Consider the following 15,478-nt stretch of genomic DNA (forward strand, 5'->3'; position numbering starts at 1 on the left):
GTTGAGAGGCTGAAGCCTCTGAGCCCTACATGAAGATCACACTAAAACAATGAACCTCGTATTCGGCAAACAGAGGGGTCACCCCACCGCTATCTTCCTGGTCCTAGAACTCGATTCCAGTTCAAGCCAGAGTCCTCAAGGCGATAACGATTGGCCCACAGCCGGTAAACATATAAAGCAACTACCGCCAACGCTTGCTTCTACCTATGCTGTTAAGACCATGGGTTCTGCCGCCGAAATCCTGGCCTATGAGCAAGAAGCCTGGAAGGCTCTCTGTACCTCAGGCCCCGCCCTCCTTCCCATACTTGCCGATGACGTTATAATGCTCTTCCCTGGAGGCATGCTGCTTACAAACGAATCGAACCCGACGCTCAAATCAACTTTGACTAGCGAGGCGTTCACGCCCTGGAAGAGATACAGGATTGAAGATAGCCACGTTCGACTTCTTGATTGCCATGGTGCCAGTGGTGTCATTTGTTATAAGGTCACGGCAGAGAAGGAGTTTGAACATAAGGCACGCAGTGAAGCAAAAGAGACTGTTATTTTCAACGCACTGTGTTCCAGTACCTGGCGGAAAACAGACGAAGGGGCGTGGAAAATGGTATCCCATCAGCAGACGCCTTGTTAAGTTCGTCTATGCATGCCGGCGTTCTTTTATCAAGTATATTTAGCGCGGTGATCGACTAGATGACTTGCATTAGCAGGTACTAGGCCCTCGATGGGCACTGTATACCTACAGCTTCATCATAAGATATTTTGCATGTGTTTTTATAAGTCACTCTTCGGTTCTTTGGCATGATGTATGAACTACCTCTCTGGAGGATTTTGCAACAGTCTCTGCAGGGATTTGCCATAAAGACAGCTAAGATTCCTATAAGAAGCCGTATCGAGGAACTTTCATTGTTATATCTGTCAAAGCAGCATTACCCTATCTAAATAAGTTAGTCTGTCTACTGTGACAGATGGGAAAGACATGCAGAGCGAGCAAACTATAAAGAACAACTATCAGGATACCCAACAGAAGACAACAAAGATCTATGAAAACGAGCAAAATCAGGAATCTGCTGGTGGTCATCACTCAACTGCTAACCTGCCGACGTTTACAAACAAGAATAAGGCTAGTAAAGCTACAACGCACCACCTCTTACTGAGAGCTCTCCGACCAATCTAAATAGGGTTAGAGAAATTCAGTTGTTAGCATCCACTCGAGGGTGGGAATCGCGGCCCGCGTCCCATATACTTGCGATGCTTATATCCCGACGTTACTGGATCTTGGTCTTGGATTGTACAAAGCTGACAAAACTCACTCTACGGCTACGACAAACAATCAGACGCTTGACAGAGAATCTAACTCGGTATTATAAGAACTAAAGTATGATGACTATCTCATTGTATCTGCGTGGCGTGAAGGCGGGCACTATTGGAACTCCCCTCACTGTCTGCACTTCTCTCTGATCAACAATGAATACGGTACCCCCTGGAGATATTACTACCTGGCTTGAGAAGTAGCGACGGGAGTGGTTGAGTCGATGGTTTTTCTGCAGGGATTGGAATACAAAAGAATTGGACAAGATAAAGTATGAGACTTGAGAGTAATGTATACCAATATCATATGACCCTATAGAGTGATCCTGAATGACTCCTGTATACTAGTAAGGCCTATAGTGATTTAAGACACTTTCACAACCAATGGACAGCTTGGTCCTTTACAGTCGATCAGCAATTCCATGTCGATGTACCCAGCTTCGGGCTCGTTTCCCGTAGATATACCTAGTGCAAACACATATCAATATATGTCATCAACCAATTATTGGCGCAAGGTGGCACTCACATAGGGATAGTAAACAATGTGGCACCCATTGTGATTCCACCAATAGTGAAGAAGCAGTTACGGACACCCTGGTTATCAACCCACCCATTGAGGTAGAACGACAGCCCAAATGCGAAGAGATTCTTGAAGAAGTTCATCGTTGCAAAGGCCTCACCGGCCTTCTCGCGGTGACAGTCCACAATGTAGGTGACAACGCCGGTGGTGCCCAGCTGGACACCAAAATTAATCATTCCTAAGCACACAATCACCGGTACAGGCCACGGGTCCTGTGCATATGAAGACTGGCCCCAGGCAAAGAAACCTGTTGAGGTGAACAAAAGGTACGTAACCATAATCGGTAGGCGGAACTCGGGTTCTATATAGATATTGGTAAGTAATAGGTATGAAGATATCGGCAGAGAAAGAGCATACCGAAGAGGCCGCCGTTCATTTTGGACATTTTGGTAACCAGACCATCAATCAGGGGTCCGGCACTGAAAGTGCCAAGGACAGATGCGACAAAGGACGACAAGTTCGTTGCTCCAACGCCCATCACGGAGAAGTTGTATGGTGGTGCGGAGAAAATCTGGGATAGGGTGAGGGAAATACCCACGAGCCATGCTATACAGTTGGTGAAAAGAAGCACAGCCCAAAGAACAGGTGGCGAAGCCAAAAGATAGAATGGCCGGATGATAGTATTCCAGAATGAGACATCGTTGACATAACCGCTGTATGGTAGTAGCTCTTTGGCCCAGGAGTGACGCGCGTCGGCTGCTTGGATTCTAGTGCTTGGAGTATTTTCGAGCTGTTCCACGTCTAGCTTTTGTTCGACGGCAACCTACCAAAACTTAGCATGAGGATATAAAAAGGCCGTGAAAGGACCACACACATTTGTTTCTCCAGTATCAATACTCAGTGTTTCTCTCACATATGCGGATTCCGGCATCCAGAAGAAGACCATTATCAACGCGAGAGCAAAGGCACCACCCATCGCATGTAATGCAATTCGATACGATCCGTACTCAATGATTGCAGCCGCTATTGTGGGTGATCAGAAAGTGTATTGATCAAGATTGCTCAAAGCAAACTTACCTATCGGGACCGCCAAATTGATTCCACCGAGGACGCCGAGATTGAAGATAGCTGTACGGAACCCGCGCTCATGCACGAACCTAATCGATTAGTTCATACATATAAGACAGCCAATTGCAAAAGCTAGGCCTACCAGATATCTGCAATGGAGGCTGGAACCAAAGCCTCCATAGGTGCCATGCAAAGCCCACAAAGAACTCTTGCAGCGACAAAAGAGCGAAAGCTTTTGGCTTCGGCGGCCCAAAAACATGACACCATCAGTCCAACAGTTGTTCCAAGATAAACCGGACGTTTCCCGTATTTCACAGCCAAGGAATTGAATATCAAACTTCCAACGGCGATAGCCGAGATCAGGCCGCCTTGGACGGCCGAAACAAATGTCGATAGAGAGACCCCAAAGTCTGCCGCGAGTGGGACGAATGCGCCACCGAGGAGTGGACCGACCGCTATTTTGTAGAAGATGAAGCATTAGCTTTGTCCATCATCAGGACGAGGACCGCATCACGCCGCATCTTACCCCCAACGCAGCCGCAGCCCCATCCATAGGCGATTGTAAAAAGCTCTTTCTTGATCCGGGGCCAATTATAAGGGTCATTCGGCGAGTCAGACGGTTGGGGAACAAGCACGATTTGCCCGGTGGAATCGTGTTTCAGAAGACTGGGGTTTATGCCGGAGTAGGTGTTGGTCTCATGAAGGCCATGTAATGGTGCTGTTCCTGGAACATGTTCCAGTTTACTATCATCTAGAATACCAAGCGGCATCTTGAGAGCTTCGGACAGCTTTAAGTAATTGTACTGTTCTTTAGGAATTGGCCACCTCGCACTGGGTACACAGAGGTTGAAAAGAAGCAATGGCAGCAGATGAGGCCCATGCAAGAGGATGAACTAGTACTGGTAGAGGTACTAATCCTGGTAAGTAATTAGAATGAATTACTGATTACTCCCGTAGATGGGGCACAGTGTGGATGATCCTTGCTAGGAGGTTAACCCCCTGTTTATAACCTCTACGCACCCCTCATTTACACACATGCAACGCCTCTCCATATAGTTCTCTGTCCGCCTCATTGAGAATTATAATTGCACAGCTCTGAGTAGCCAGAGTGAATGTTGCTTGTCGGGAATATGGGGCCTGACAGCCCCGTCATGGGGAAATTTCCGATGAATCTGGGGTTCCCCACGGGGGTTTACCGACTTGAGAAGGTTTGTGCCGTGTCTTCATGCTCAATATACTAGCTAAGTCTATCACAGGGTTGACTCATGATATGGAACAAGCAAAAACTACGTTCAGTGAGCTATCAACTCAACGGTGACTACCCAGAGAGCATATTACAGGCTCTCCACATATTGCGAGATAGGGTTGGATACTCTGCGATTCAAATAACGCGCGCAGTCAAACCTGCAGAAAAAGCCTTAACGTGGCGAGGAACTGTGGAGCCAGGATCGTCTGTCATAGTTACGCCCGGCAATTGACCTTCAGATCTCAACTACCGAGGAGCCACCATGGGTCCAAAGAGGACAACATTTCCCGGTACGCCTTTCAGCCATTCAACCTACAGCCCTTGGAATCACGTAAAGGTTTTGAAGAATGGTATTTGTCTATTTCCAACTCCTTCTATCTCAGGAAAAGCAGTGCGAGACCATTCCCGGGGTGGCACAGAAGTGCCTTGCGAATTGGGATCTCTTCAACACAAGGACAGTGGCTTTGCAGAGATTTATGCCACCCTGTGTACTATATTACGCATTTCACACGTGGTGAGAGCATTAATTCCGCGTCGTCGGCTGGCACTGCTTCCAGGAGCCGGGGGACACTCATTTCCGTGATGTCGAATGCATCGAGACCCGCCGATCTCGGGAATACCCCGGCAGCGATGTGGGGAACTGTAGAGGAGGGGCTTTTGTATCTATCACAGAGATGGTCCCCGGTGTGGAATGTGAAGATGCCATAGAAAAGTCCAATACCAGCTTTCTTCTTTGAACTCTACCCATTGAACTCTACATTTGCAATATGTCACCAAAAAGAAGCATCGTCGTCACCGGTAAGAACCTCGGAGAACCCTCCCCAGGAAACGATCAATGAACTGGCATCATTAATTCCTCGATCAGGAGGGGCCTCTGGTATTGGACTGGGTATTACCCGGCACTTCATCGCACAGCCTGAGACTCACATCACCCTCCTCGATATCAACCCAAAAACCGGTACTCAGACTCTCCAGGAGCTCCAAGCCGAGCATCCATCGGCTAGCGTCTCATTCGAAGAATGCGATGTGTCTTCTTGGGAAAGTCAGGCTGCTGTATTTGAGAAAATATATGCCGAGCAAGGCAGAATCGACATTGTCTTCGCCAACGCGGGGATTACCGAGAAGGGAAGCTTATTGCCCGCAAAGCAAGATGGCAGCGAGGGACCACCCAAGCCTAACCTCACTACCTTGAATGTGAATCTAGTGGGAGCCATATACAGTAAGTTTTATGCCCCAGTCGAGAACTGTACAGCTCCATGTGGGCGGAGTAGTAATGTTAAGTCTCCCGCCTCAACAGCTGTCCATCTTGCCATTCACTACATGTACAAAAATGCGACAAGTGATCCGTCAGCTTCTTCAAATGGACTGATCGTCTGCACTGCCTCAAATGCCGGCCTATACCCATTCCCTATGGCGCCTATGTATGCAACCACGAAATCTGGTGTGGTCGGGCTCGTACGATCTCTCGCTCGCCCACTGGCAGCTGAAAGGATCCGGATCAATTCATTGGCTCCTGCCGTGATCGGTGAGTTGGCTTAGAATACTTCACGCGTCCTCTACACGCCAGCGGAATGGAAGATTGGACTGGCTAATACATGATAGAAACGAATATTGCGACAAGTAACGATTTATTTAAATCAATGATTTTAACGCCGATGTCTACTGCAACAAATGCAGTGGCGCAGTTCATAGCTGATGAGTCGCTAACGGGCAAGATTGCGGAATTACACGGCGAGCATATCACCTTTGCGGAGCTCCAGCCTATGTGGATGAGGATACTAAGAAGAATATTGAGAATTTTTGGAATCTGGGGTATGCATAGAGATGCAAAGTCGGCTGAAGACTCGTAGCAATATGAATATCAATAAATTTCATAATATTATCTGGAACGATATTAATAAGTAGGGCCTGGCTGTCATCTGCAGTCCTTCACTATAGAAAATTTCGCCATAGTTTGAGCGTCCATACAGGGCAGGTGGGATAACAAGCAAGGCCGGAATATCAACGGGGGTCAAGTGCGGCAAGAGGACGGCTGATAGAACGAGAAGCCTTGTTTCCACACCCTATGGCCGTATGCAGCAGACTATAACTGTTAGGGCTGTATAGCACAATAAACATGGTCTCCGGGGTATCTCTGACAGGCTGCACAGTCACATATACCCACACCAACACGGGGGTATATGCGTACAAGACGAGCTCAGGGCTATTATGTTTTATATAAAGAAAATAGTGGTTCAATGTTATAGCTAGCTGTACCAGCAATTTCTATGATATGCTTTATATTCCCCGAGGTAAATATTGAGTCTCTCTCGATATCTCATAAGCTCCAGTTCTCGTAGCAACAACTGTACAAAGAGAAAACCCTCCTCCGAATGCAAACCTATAGCCCTAGCGTTATTTCTGAGCACCGGTCCTGGAGACCGCCTGCTGCTTCTTAACTACTGGGTATTCCCACGAACCGTCCTGCAGTCCATCGTCCGGCCCATAGAAGCGAACTATCGGCTACATTAATATCAAGATTGCAAAGCTGAAAAGAATGCGGGACTCTTACGGTTTATGTCAATCTGCCCCCCACCAGGTGGTCCCGGTAACCAACTACACAGCGTTAGTCGCTGTTGCAGGCAACTTGTGAAATAGACTTATCAGCTAACTCACTTAGATGTCCAATTGGAAGGCGGTTCAACATCAGCTGGCTGGATGAGAATCTGAAAAGGCTCATCCCGGTCATCCCCCCCATACACAGGTATGCCATCTGAGTAAGTAAGGTTCGATCGATCACCAAGAGAATACTGATCCAGCGGGTTTTCAATGAGAAACGTGTCCGCGTTGTATAATGTCAAACTCCAGAAGCCATTTTTAGCGAGTGGGGGCTTCCTGTTGAAGGTAAAAACGTATGCCTGGTTGGCACCCAATTCGTGAACCGAACTACCCGCCGTCGGGTCATACATTGGATACAAAGCCACGGTTGCATCCACGATAAGGTATGCCCAACCAGTCACAAACGCTCGCATCTCATAGTTCGTGTTGTAGTCACCCTGTGCGGTATCAGAGACGGATTGCCATTTGTTTTCCAAGTCAATATGGTTAGCAGGAAAAGTAAAGGCTTTCGAAATAGTAGCGGCTGCAGTGGCAGCAGCTGCTGTGAGGTTTCGAACTTGAGGTCTGTAAACGCCGTCTTGAATACCGGCCGCATTGAGGTTGCGGTTCACTCTAGCAAGGTCTGAATGGTTGCGCGGCGGGTTGTGCGGTGCGAAGCGTGCTGTCATCTGCATGACTCTGGTGGCCGGGTCCGAGGAAAGAGATGAGTTCAGCATCGGGACCGTTAGCGGCGGGATATTCTGAGCACGCTTTCTCGGTATCGTAGCTATCTGGATCTGGTCTTGAATAGCATGTATTTTGTCGACGTCTGTTCCGTTATTCTTAAGGACAAGTCGTGCAAGGATAGCACCATAAGGAGTAGGCGAATTAATCCATCCTCTAAGACCTCTACAGCCCCCGTACACCTCAGATTGCGTCTCGTCGCAAAGCTGTACCCCAGCTGGCTCCTTACTGCTCGGAGAATAACGCAATAGGTACTTGCCGGCAGAGCTGTTAGAGACAGTACCGAGGTTTGCATAGTTGTTTCCGTACCTCGTGGGAAGTCAGCTACAGCAGTGTATTGCTGCGGGATTAGAAGGCTCCAACTCACACGTCATAGAAAGGGAATACCCAGAACCGCTCATCAACAACTGGAACATCCAGAATGAGATCGTGATGTGACAGATCAAGGATAGCCGCAGAATACAAGGTGTCAACATTGGGTCGCACCACCGCTGTAGTTTCAGGCGTTGTCAGCTCTCGCAAATGATAAAAGCTATTGGTTGAGTTCAGCCTGGTCAGTGTTCGGAGGGCGAATGTGGCATATGAAACCAGTGGATAACCATACTAGATAGTATGTCAGTCGTCGCCCTCAACCATGCTTCAAATGCTACAGTAAAACTTACAACCAAGGAGAATACAGTTGCCTCATCTGGACTCGGATTGATATGCTTAAGGCATGCCACCATAGAGATGAACACTAGGAGTATATAGATTGATAAAGGCCTGCCGATCATTGTGTCTGGTTTTGTGTACTGATGTTTCTGATACCATGGACTTCCATGGCCGCCATGCGCTATATATATCATAGATTATATTGTTCTACTTGCTTCAAACATTCAAAGACCAATCTATCTGACTGATTACACTGGCCAATGGCTGGCGTTGGCAGTGCGGATCTCCAGCTTGGCTTCAACTCCTCATCCCAAGACCCACAGTGAGCTTCATTTCCTCCAATCATCCCCTTAAAGAGTGACAGGGATCTTGCGAGCATCTCGTATTAGCAGCCATTCGATAATCCGGGGTATCAAAGTGTAAGGCCGTCATTGATGTTGAATGCTGGGCTAGGCTCTTCGTATTTTGGTGTCAGTGCCTGCGAGAGGCCGGACTAACATCAGTGAGCTTTGTTCGGATATTTATGCATCAGTCGGAAGTCTGCTTGAGAGCGTTTACTCTTGGATCATTTTTGCCAATGTCTTTATCGGGAGGCTTCCAATCGTGTCGCTCATGTCGGCATCGTGTCCACGCCTCCTGCGTAGTGACGACCTATCATCGTTTTAAATGAACGTTCAGGTCGACACTACTCGTGTTTGCTTGCAATTTAGCACGGTCAGGCTCTAAGGATTACGAGCCTTGCGAGTGTCAGTAGTCCGGCCAAGCCAGCATATGCTCCGTCGTTCTGTCATTGTGTCGGCCACCCGGGAGGTTAAATAGGTCCCTATCATGGTAACTAATTGGTTGATTAATGACTAAGTCTCATGCATCTAGACCAATTGTACTATTTATTTAATGCCGAGCCTTCCCAATTCACCACTCTATGTATAGCACGAAAGTCCTCAAGTGTCCATATCGACAGCATCTCAAATAGAGCATGGTGGATGGCAAGGAATATGCTACAAAGCTTGTCATTCCCTTTATTGACAGTCACTGTGATTTCGAAGATACCAAACATATTTTCGTTCTCACTGATGAGCAAGATGCACATATGGCCTCTCTAGACTACATATCCCATGTCTAAGAGCACCTCTTGCAACAAAGGAGCATTTAGGTTCCTTTGTGGCACCACGATTCTCTGCGGAGCAACAGATAAGCGAACGTCTATCAGCGCCCTCCGTTGCCCGTCCAAATTAAGCCTGTGAACAGGTAAGGCAGCTCAGTATTGCGATTTTCACCGACATCGAATCTTTCTATGGAATGGTTGTAGCCATAACTAAGCACTCGCTTTACTGGCTTTTAGCAAGAGGTTATCCAAAGTCCATGTTCCAGAGTCTAGAGTCGGCGAACCACGAGCATGTCAATGTGGAATACTAGGGCAAGGCTGATGTTATAGGCCTATACGGCACTGATAAACAAGGCGGAGGCATGGGTTCTCTCCATTTCCAATCCTGGTAGTGGAAAACTCCGCGGCATCGCGGGCAACAGACAGGCGGAGAACACATATAAGACGCTTCGTTTGATTAGCCAAGAGTACAACCTGTATTATTCTGTCCACTGCAATAATGAGAATGGGATGTATAACCTGACGATGAGTTCTATCCTCTCTGTTGACAACCACTGGTGTTAACCACACACCAGCCGATCCATATCAAATGCACAGTCTCATGCCTAATGCCAATGCAACTTCTTCCGGTGCAATTGAGAAATCTATAACCCCGCTCGATGCATTACTAATGGCCCTCAAAGGATGTGTGGCCACCCAGCACGGTTCACCCCAATGTGCTGATCTAAATGATCGATACCCTTGGATGGTAGCCTGGGTTTCCGGCTTCTAAGTCGTTACCGAAGCGCTAGGGGACATCTAACTCAAGGCGGGGATCAACTGCCAAGCGGGGCAGTGCGTGCCGATGCCCTATACCGACAAGACGAAAATGACACATCGGTGACCTTTGAGCTCCATTCAATGGCTTCGCCAAGTGTTGAATATTGAAAGATGAGGGGGAACATCAGGAAGATAGCCATACTTCAGAGAGCTGTTGGACTGCTTCAGGAATCAAGGTTCCACTGCGTAGGTACTTACAGAAGTAAGCATCTTGCACTATGGTCTACCCGGGACACCCAAGTCGTGGGTGCTATACCTGTCGCTTTCGCAAAGTCAAAGTACAGAGTTGATTTATCTTGATATCATCTTCAATCCGGCTAATCACAGTCCAGTGCGATGAGACAAAGCCAATCTGTCTGCGATGCACGAAAGCCAAACGTCATTGTGGGGGTTATTGTGACTCGGATGCCAACCATACGCCTGAGAAACAGAGCACAGCGCCAGGGTCAAATGTAGACATGCTCGTGGCTAAACGAAATAGCCAAGCTACTATTCAAAGCAATGAGTTCTGGGGAAGCGTCTGGATGAGGGCACAATTTACTACTCTGCTACGCTCTCCTAGTGCGACACTTGATCAAGCCAATTTACATCGTCTTTATGTAGACCTTGTCCGTCTCCCACAGGCTGCCAGCGTCTACGGTGGTTGCTTAACTTATATACCCCAACTCAGCCCATCACTCATGCCTTCCTCGCCACTTCTGCCAGCTTTATCAGCACTCATCCTTACGTTCATTGTGCGAAAGGATAACGGTCGACATGCACAAGAACAAGCCATAGACAGTTACCACAGGGCTCTCCAGCTCACCCGCCAGATAACTGGTAGTAACCCTACAAGTAGGCGAAATGAAGTTATGCTCACCATGCTGGTGCTTAGTATGTACGAGGTACAGTGCCTATTGCATCAGATGTTTTTCATGTTAACTGTTGAAGAAGCGCATCTTTCTCTGATGCAACAATCGCTAACCATGTCAAGGATCTGACTAACCCCTGCTCCGACCAATCCATATTCAATCCACATCTCGGGGGTGCCATCGCCTTTGTGAAGTCGCAAGACCTAGTCTCATTTCAGGACGAGACGAGCAAAGGCTTATATATAGCACTCCTCACCCGATTCGTAAGGCCCACCTACCCTGTGGCCCGTTAGGTCTAATACGTTTAAAGATGCCCGCCTGCCTCATCACCGACATAACCCATACCGTTGAGGAATTCCCTTTCACGATTCCAGAGCTTCTCGCCTTGCACGATGCACTGCTTCGGGCCCCTTTCATCTCTCTGAGGTCCCAGCTACAGATTCACCTTTGCAAGCTAGCCATTCTCCACTTACAAATCTCAGAGGCTGCTAGCATCCTGAGCTCAGGACATCTCTCCTCAACTACCATCGCTGATATACTCAATTCGATGAATGCGATCACCCACCAGCTTTCACAATGGTCGAGCTCCCTGCCCACAGATTGGATATATACCACCATGGTAGTCCCTTCCGAGGATTGGAATCTATGGACACCAGTAGCACACCTCTACTCATCGTTCTGGGCCGCGAATGAATGGGCGCGCTATCGCACTTTGCAAATATGTACATGCCACTTGCGTCTCCGTTTCTATCATCTCCTCGCCGCCAGCAATCGTGCCACTACGGCATCAATTCCTCTGGGCAGTCTAGCTAGCGATATGGCTACGACACGTGTGAAGATCCGCAATCTTGCCAATGATATATGCGCGTCCATGCTGTACCATTTGGGATATAGATGCATGGGCTCTACCGAGAGACAATACCCAATTAAGGCGTATCCTCAGGGGAAGTACGCAAGGTTAGTGTCGGCATCTCAAGTTGCATGGCCACTATACGTAGCAGGCATTGTGGAGGGGTTAGATGCCGTTCAGCGGATGTGGATTGCAAGTCAGCTGGATGTCATAGGCGATGATCTTGGGGTTAAACATGCGAGTACGATGGCGAAGGTGGTCAGAGAGCTTGCACTCAAGGAAAGAGGCCAGCCAGGCTGGAGGAACGGAACAAGTATGCACATGGCGATCGCTTGTTGAAAGTGGGGTTCCAGTATTTTGATAGGCCCAAGACGGGGGAACTGTTTTGATCAGAATCTAAGTGCTTTACCAAGAGTTCATTGTTTGGGGGAGGGGGGCCAAATCCCTCGGAGCAGCACTCGCCGGGCAGCCGTCCGGCGTCCCTCAGCATGCGCGCCGCCTTTAACATAACTGGCTGTCATATAGTATGCCATGCTAGCGGCTCGGCACCTCCTCCTCAACTACACACATCAATGTACCACCTATTTCGGGTTTCTTCGAGTCTGGCCTTAATTACTCAGCCACACTGACTATATTATTTTAAAGACTCTCGAATGTACCGGCGAAGCTAGCATACCCAAGATTCGCAACCGCTCACAAAAACAACGGCACAATTGATCGGAGAAACATGGTCATCCCAGCCCCGTGACAGAGCATGCAGCCAAGAAAGGTAGATACGAGCTAGGGATAAGGAATTGCACCACATAAGGCTGGCTTCTTCTGCAATCAACCGACTCTCCCCCTTGACAGATATGTCCTCGCACGTCAGAGCCTATTTACCATGTCAACAATAACGCCCAGCCCCACCCTCGACCCCGACTGGACGCCATCAGTATACGGCTGTAACAGGAAAGGCGACTTTTGGATCTGGGATTACCACGCAGAAAATGATCAACGCACGGTACTAGGAGGCCCATCTCAGACCACCAACTGCCTCCCATCGACCTGGGATCCCTCCCGTGCGTATGCCGGAACACAATGCCCGACGGGCTACACCTCTGCTTGTCTGTCGACCGCGTCAGCGACACCAACAACGACAGTTTGCTGCCCCACGTACGGCTGATCTATGCCATTGGGTTCGATCCGTACGCAAAGAACATCCGCTGATGGCTCCTCCTTTAGCATCTACTCGTTTAGCTGCGTTGACAACGCGAGCCGGAATCCCCACGGTCCCTGGTTTCCTTGTATGTCGCAGTATGATACTTCCATGAAACGAAGGGTCACCGTGACCGACTTCGCTGCGAATACAATCGACTTTAAGGATGTTAACCAGGCAACCAATCTCCATCTCTTTGCGATGGGCATCAGCCATACAAGTCCGGTATGCAGTGGGATTCCAATCCCTGCGTTGAGGTCTTGCTAGCTAACATGTGTATACGAACGCGATAGACCGCGACCGACCCAGGGGACTCGAGTGCAACATCATCACCCTCCAGTACCTCTTCCAGTACCTCTTCCGGTACCTCTGAGCCCAGCTCTTCGAGTAGCATAAGCGCAGGTGCAGCCGCGGGCATTGGGGTTGGGTCTGCAGCCGGTGTTATGCTCATAGGGATACTAGGATGGTACTTGCTCCGTCGAAGGAGGAAGGCAGAGGCGAATGGTCCTCCAGTTGTCGAGTATCCTGTACAGGTCGGTGATGCGAAAGAGATGCCCCGTAACGAGCGACCGCAAGAACTATACGGGGATACTGCGAGGGAACTTCCGGGTTAAGCAATGGAAGGGCTCGAACCTTACATTAGTTGTTACGCGAAGGGGCTGGGTATAATGTAATTGCTATGCAGCGCCCGATTGAGACATTAATTAATACCCGAATTCATATGCGAGATCGATGTTCTGCTCTTTCCCCAACCACCCGGGTACCCACTACTTCGCGGACGAGCAAAAAGTTCAAAAGTAAAAAAAGATGCTGACGAGAGTGGGATTTGAACCCACGCCCCTTTCGAGACTGGAACCTTACTCCAGCTGAGAGATTATTAGTTATTTGTTTTAATAGATGGATGTTTCATAGTGGTACTAACCGCCTTAGACCGCTCGGCCATCTCGCCTTGGATGCTGGACTGGTCAGCAGTTTTACAATATAGATCATGTTTAGCAAGCCAGACATCTAAGAAATTCTTAATTCTATGAGTTTCAGGGACTTGCTGGCGTTTTTTCGCTTATATCTGTATTCGTGGATATAGGTAAAGGAGTAGAGTATTGATCACAATGGTTTCGGATAGGAATATAGAGAACGTCATTTAAAATTTGGGGCTTGCAGTGTTTTCGAGCCAGTGATCTCTCTCATGTGTCGGAACGCAATAAGACACAAGTGGATACCAAGCAGCAGTCCGCCAAGATTATTCATATTTGGCTTCATAAATTGCGTCCCAAGTCCCAGTAATTGCACCGTCCACACCAATTAGGAGGCATGAATGATTGCAGACTCAGCAGTCAGATATACACGGTCGCGTTCGTTAAAGTTGGACGATGTCCTCTTTCGCGAGAGAGTTTATGCCTTCCCAGCAAGTTGATTAACGTGCACTTGAATGATTCATTCGGATTTCCGTATATCAACAAAACATTGATAAACATTGATTGTCTGAAAAACTCAGCCGTAAACGAACTCCTCGAGCTCTTTAAATGCCCTCTCAAGATCATCATTGATAATGATCTTATCATGAACACCTTGAGTCTCCGCATACTCAACTTCAGCCTTCGCTTGCGCTAGTCTTTTTTGAATGTCCCCATCCTTCTCAGTGCCACGTCCTCGAAGACGCCTCTCGAGAGTCTCGAAGCTTGGCGGTTTGATGAAGACATAGCGTGCGTCAATGCTCGAGTTGGCCTTCATCTGTTTGATGCCGTGCATTTCAATATCTAGCACAACAACTAGCCCATTGGCCATTTGGTCCGCAATTGTTCTTTTGCTCGTGCCATACTGGTTCCCATTGAACATTGCATGTTCAACAAAGGCCTCTTGGGATATGAGGTTGTCAAATGCAGAGGGAGTGACGAAGAAGTAATCTCTTCCTTCAACTTCACCAATTCGGGGCTTGCGTGTTGTGTGAGACACGGCGAATGCGAACGTGTTGGGATGCTCGTCAAAAAGCTTCTGGACAAGTGTTTCTTTACCGACGCCCGACGGTCCAGAAATGACGATAGGTCTGCAATCCCGAGGAGGTGCTGCGGAAGGTTAGTCGCCAGCTTGGTATTCAATAGTTAAAGATAGGACGCACTGGGTACCATGTTTTGAGATCAACTAATCTTCAATGTAAGCTGAGTGTACACAAGCATTGGGTACCCTACAGAATAGTGGTCACGTTAAAGCTACGTCCGTTTCCAGAGGTGGGCAGCCAGGGATGCCAATCGTTATATACTACTAGTAGTACTAGGTAGTTAACTACTAGTAGATCACCCATCTCCTGGCAGATATAATCACGCTGATTGGCTAAGAGGCGGAGTGTCAACTGACGTCACGACTTCATTAATGCGTCTTCGAGAACATGTGGAAGCCTTCTTCGACCGGTTTTGGGGATCAATCCCTTCGGTCTTCCCGTGATCAGGGCCAGCAATTTACAGCACACAGAGTCTGCATAATTTCCGGTCCAAGCCATCGCAATCCTGTGCAGGAGCATCCCCACCCTTGTTACAGTCACAAGCGTAACCA

At 48.3% G+C, this 15,478-nt stretch overlaps 7 protein-coding genes across 7 annotated transcripts; 4 read left to right on the forward strand and 3 right to left on the reverse strand.

Moving 5' to 3' along the window:
- Positions 1-49: 49 nt before the first annotated feature.
- ABOM_010556 (nuclear transport factor 2 family protein) lies at positions 50-628 on the forward strand (the record flags this gene model as incomplete). The annotated part of the gene is made up of 1 exon (XM_022537684.1): positions 50-628. One exon carries the CDS (start codon positions 50-52, stop codon positions 626-628), a length of 579 nt encoding a protein of 192 aa, XP_022384548.1.
- Positions 629-1,706: 1,078 nt separating this feature from the next.
- ABOM_010557 (cycloheximide resistance protein) lies at positions 1,707-3,663 on the reverse strand (the record flags this gene model as incomplete). The annotated part of the gene is made up of 7 exons (XM_022537685.1): positions 1,707-1,770; positions 1,832-2,186; positions 2,243-2,648; positions 2,700-2,848; positions 2,903-2,982; positions 3,036-3,348; positions 3,420-3,663. The coding sequence occupies 7 exons, from the start codon at positions 3,661-3,663 to the stop codon at positions 1,707-1,709; spliced, it is 1,611 nt and encodes a 536-aa protein (XP_022384549.1).
- Positions 3,664-4,906: 1,243 nt separating this feature from the next.
- Positions 4,907-5,989, forward strand: ABOM_010558 (putative short chain dehydrogenase/reductase; the record flags this gene model as incomplete). Its single annotated transcript, XM_022537686.1, has 4 exons — positions 4,907-4,937; positions 5,005-5,358; positions 5,437-5,664; positions 5,742-5,989. The coding sequence occupies 4 exons, from the start codon at positions 4,907-4,909 to the stop codon at positions 5,987-5,989; spliced, it is 861 nt and encodes a 286-aa protein (XP_022384544.1).
- A 544-nt stretch (positions 5,990-6,533) lies between these two features.
- Positions 6,534-8,233, reverse strand: ABOM_010559 (uncharacterized protein; the record flags this gene model as incomplete). Its single annotated transcript, XM_022537687.1, has 5 exons — positions 6,534-6,634; positions 6,691-6,734; positions 6,795-7,769; positions 7,828-8,063; positions 8,123-8,233. The coding sequence occupies 5 exons, from the start codon at positions 8,231-8,233 to the stop codon at positions 6,534-6,536; spliced, it is 1,467 nt and encodes a 488-aa protein (XP_022384545.1).
- Positions 8,234-10,493: 2,260 nt separating this feature from the next.
- On the forward strand, positions 10,494-12,075 carry ABOM_010560 (uncharacterized protein; the record flags this gene model as incomplete). Its single annotated transcript, XM_022537688.1, has 3 exons — positions 10,494-10,912; positions 10,966-11,149; positions 11,197-12,075. 3 exons carry the CDS (start codon positions 10,494-10,496, stop codon positions 12,073-12,075), a joined length of 1,482 nt encoding a protein of 493 aa, XP_022384564.1.
- Positions 12,076-12,616: 541 nt separating this feature from the next.
- Positions 12,617-13,545, forward strand: ABOM_010561 (uncharacterized protein; the record flags this gene model as incomplete). Its single annotated transcript, XM_022537689.1, has 3 exons — positions 12,617-12,888; positions 12,958-13,156; positions 13,225-13,545. 3 exons carry the CDS (start codon positions 12,617-12,619, stop codon positions 13,543-13,545), a joined length of 792 nt encoding a protein of 263 aa, XP_022384563.1.
- Positions 13,546-14,422: 877 nt separating this feature from the next.
- ABOM_010562 (guanylate kinase) lies at positions 14,423-15,057 on the reverse strand (the record flags this gene model as incomplete). The annotated part of the gene is made up of 2 exons (XM_022537690.1): positions 14,423-14,994; positions 15,048-15,057. The coding sequence occupies 2 exons, from the start codon at positions 15,055-15,057 to the stop codon at positions 14,423-14,425; spliced, it is 582 nt and encodes a 193-aa protein (XP_022384565.1).
- Between the last annotated feature and the right edge of the window lie 421 nt (positions 15,058-15,478).

The sequence above is a fragment of the Aspergillus bombycis genome, assembly GCF_001792695.1.
Source record: "Aspergillus bombycis strain NRRL26010 chromosome Unknown contig00129, whole genome shotgun sequence".
Classification (NCBI taxonomy): Eukaryota; Fungi; Ascomycota; class Eurotiomycetes; order Eurotiales; family Aspergillaceae; genus Aspergillus; species Aspergillus bombycis.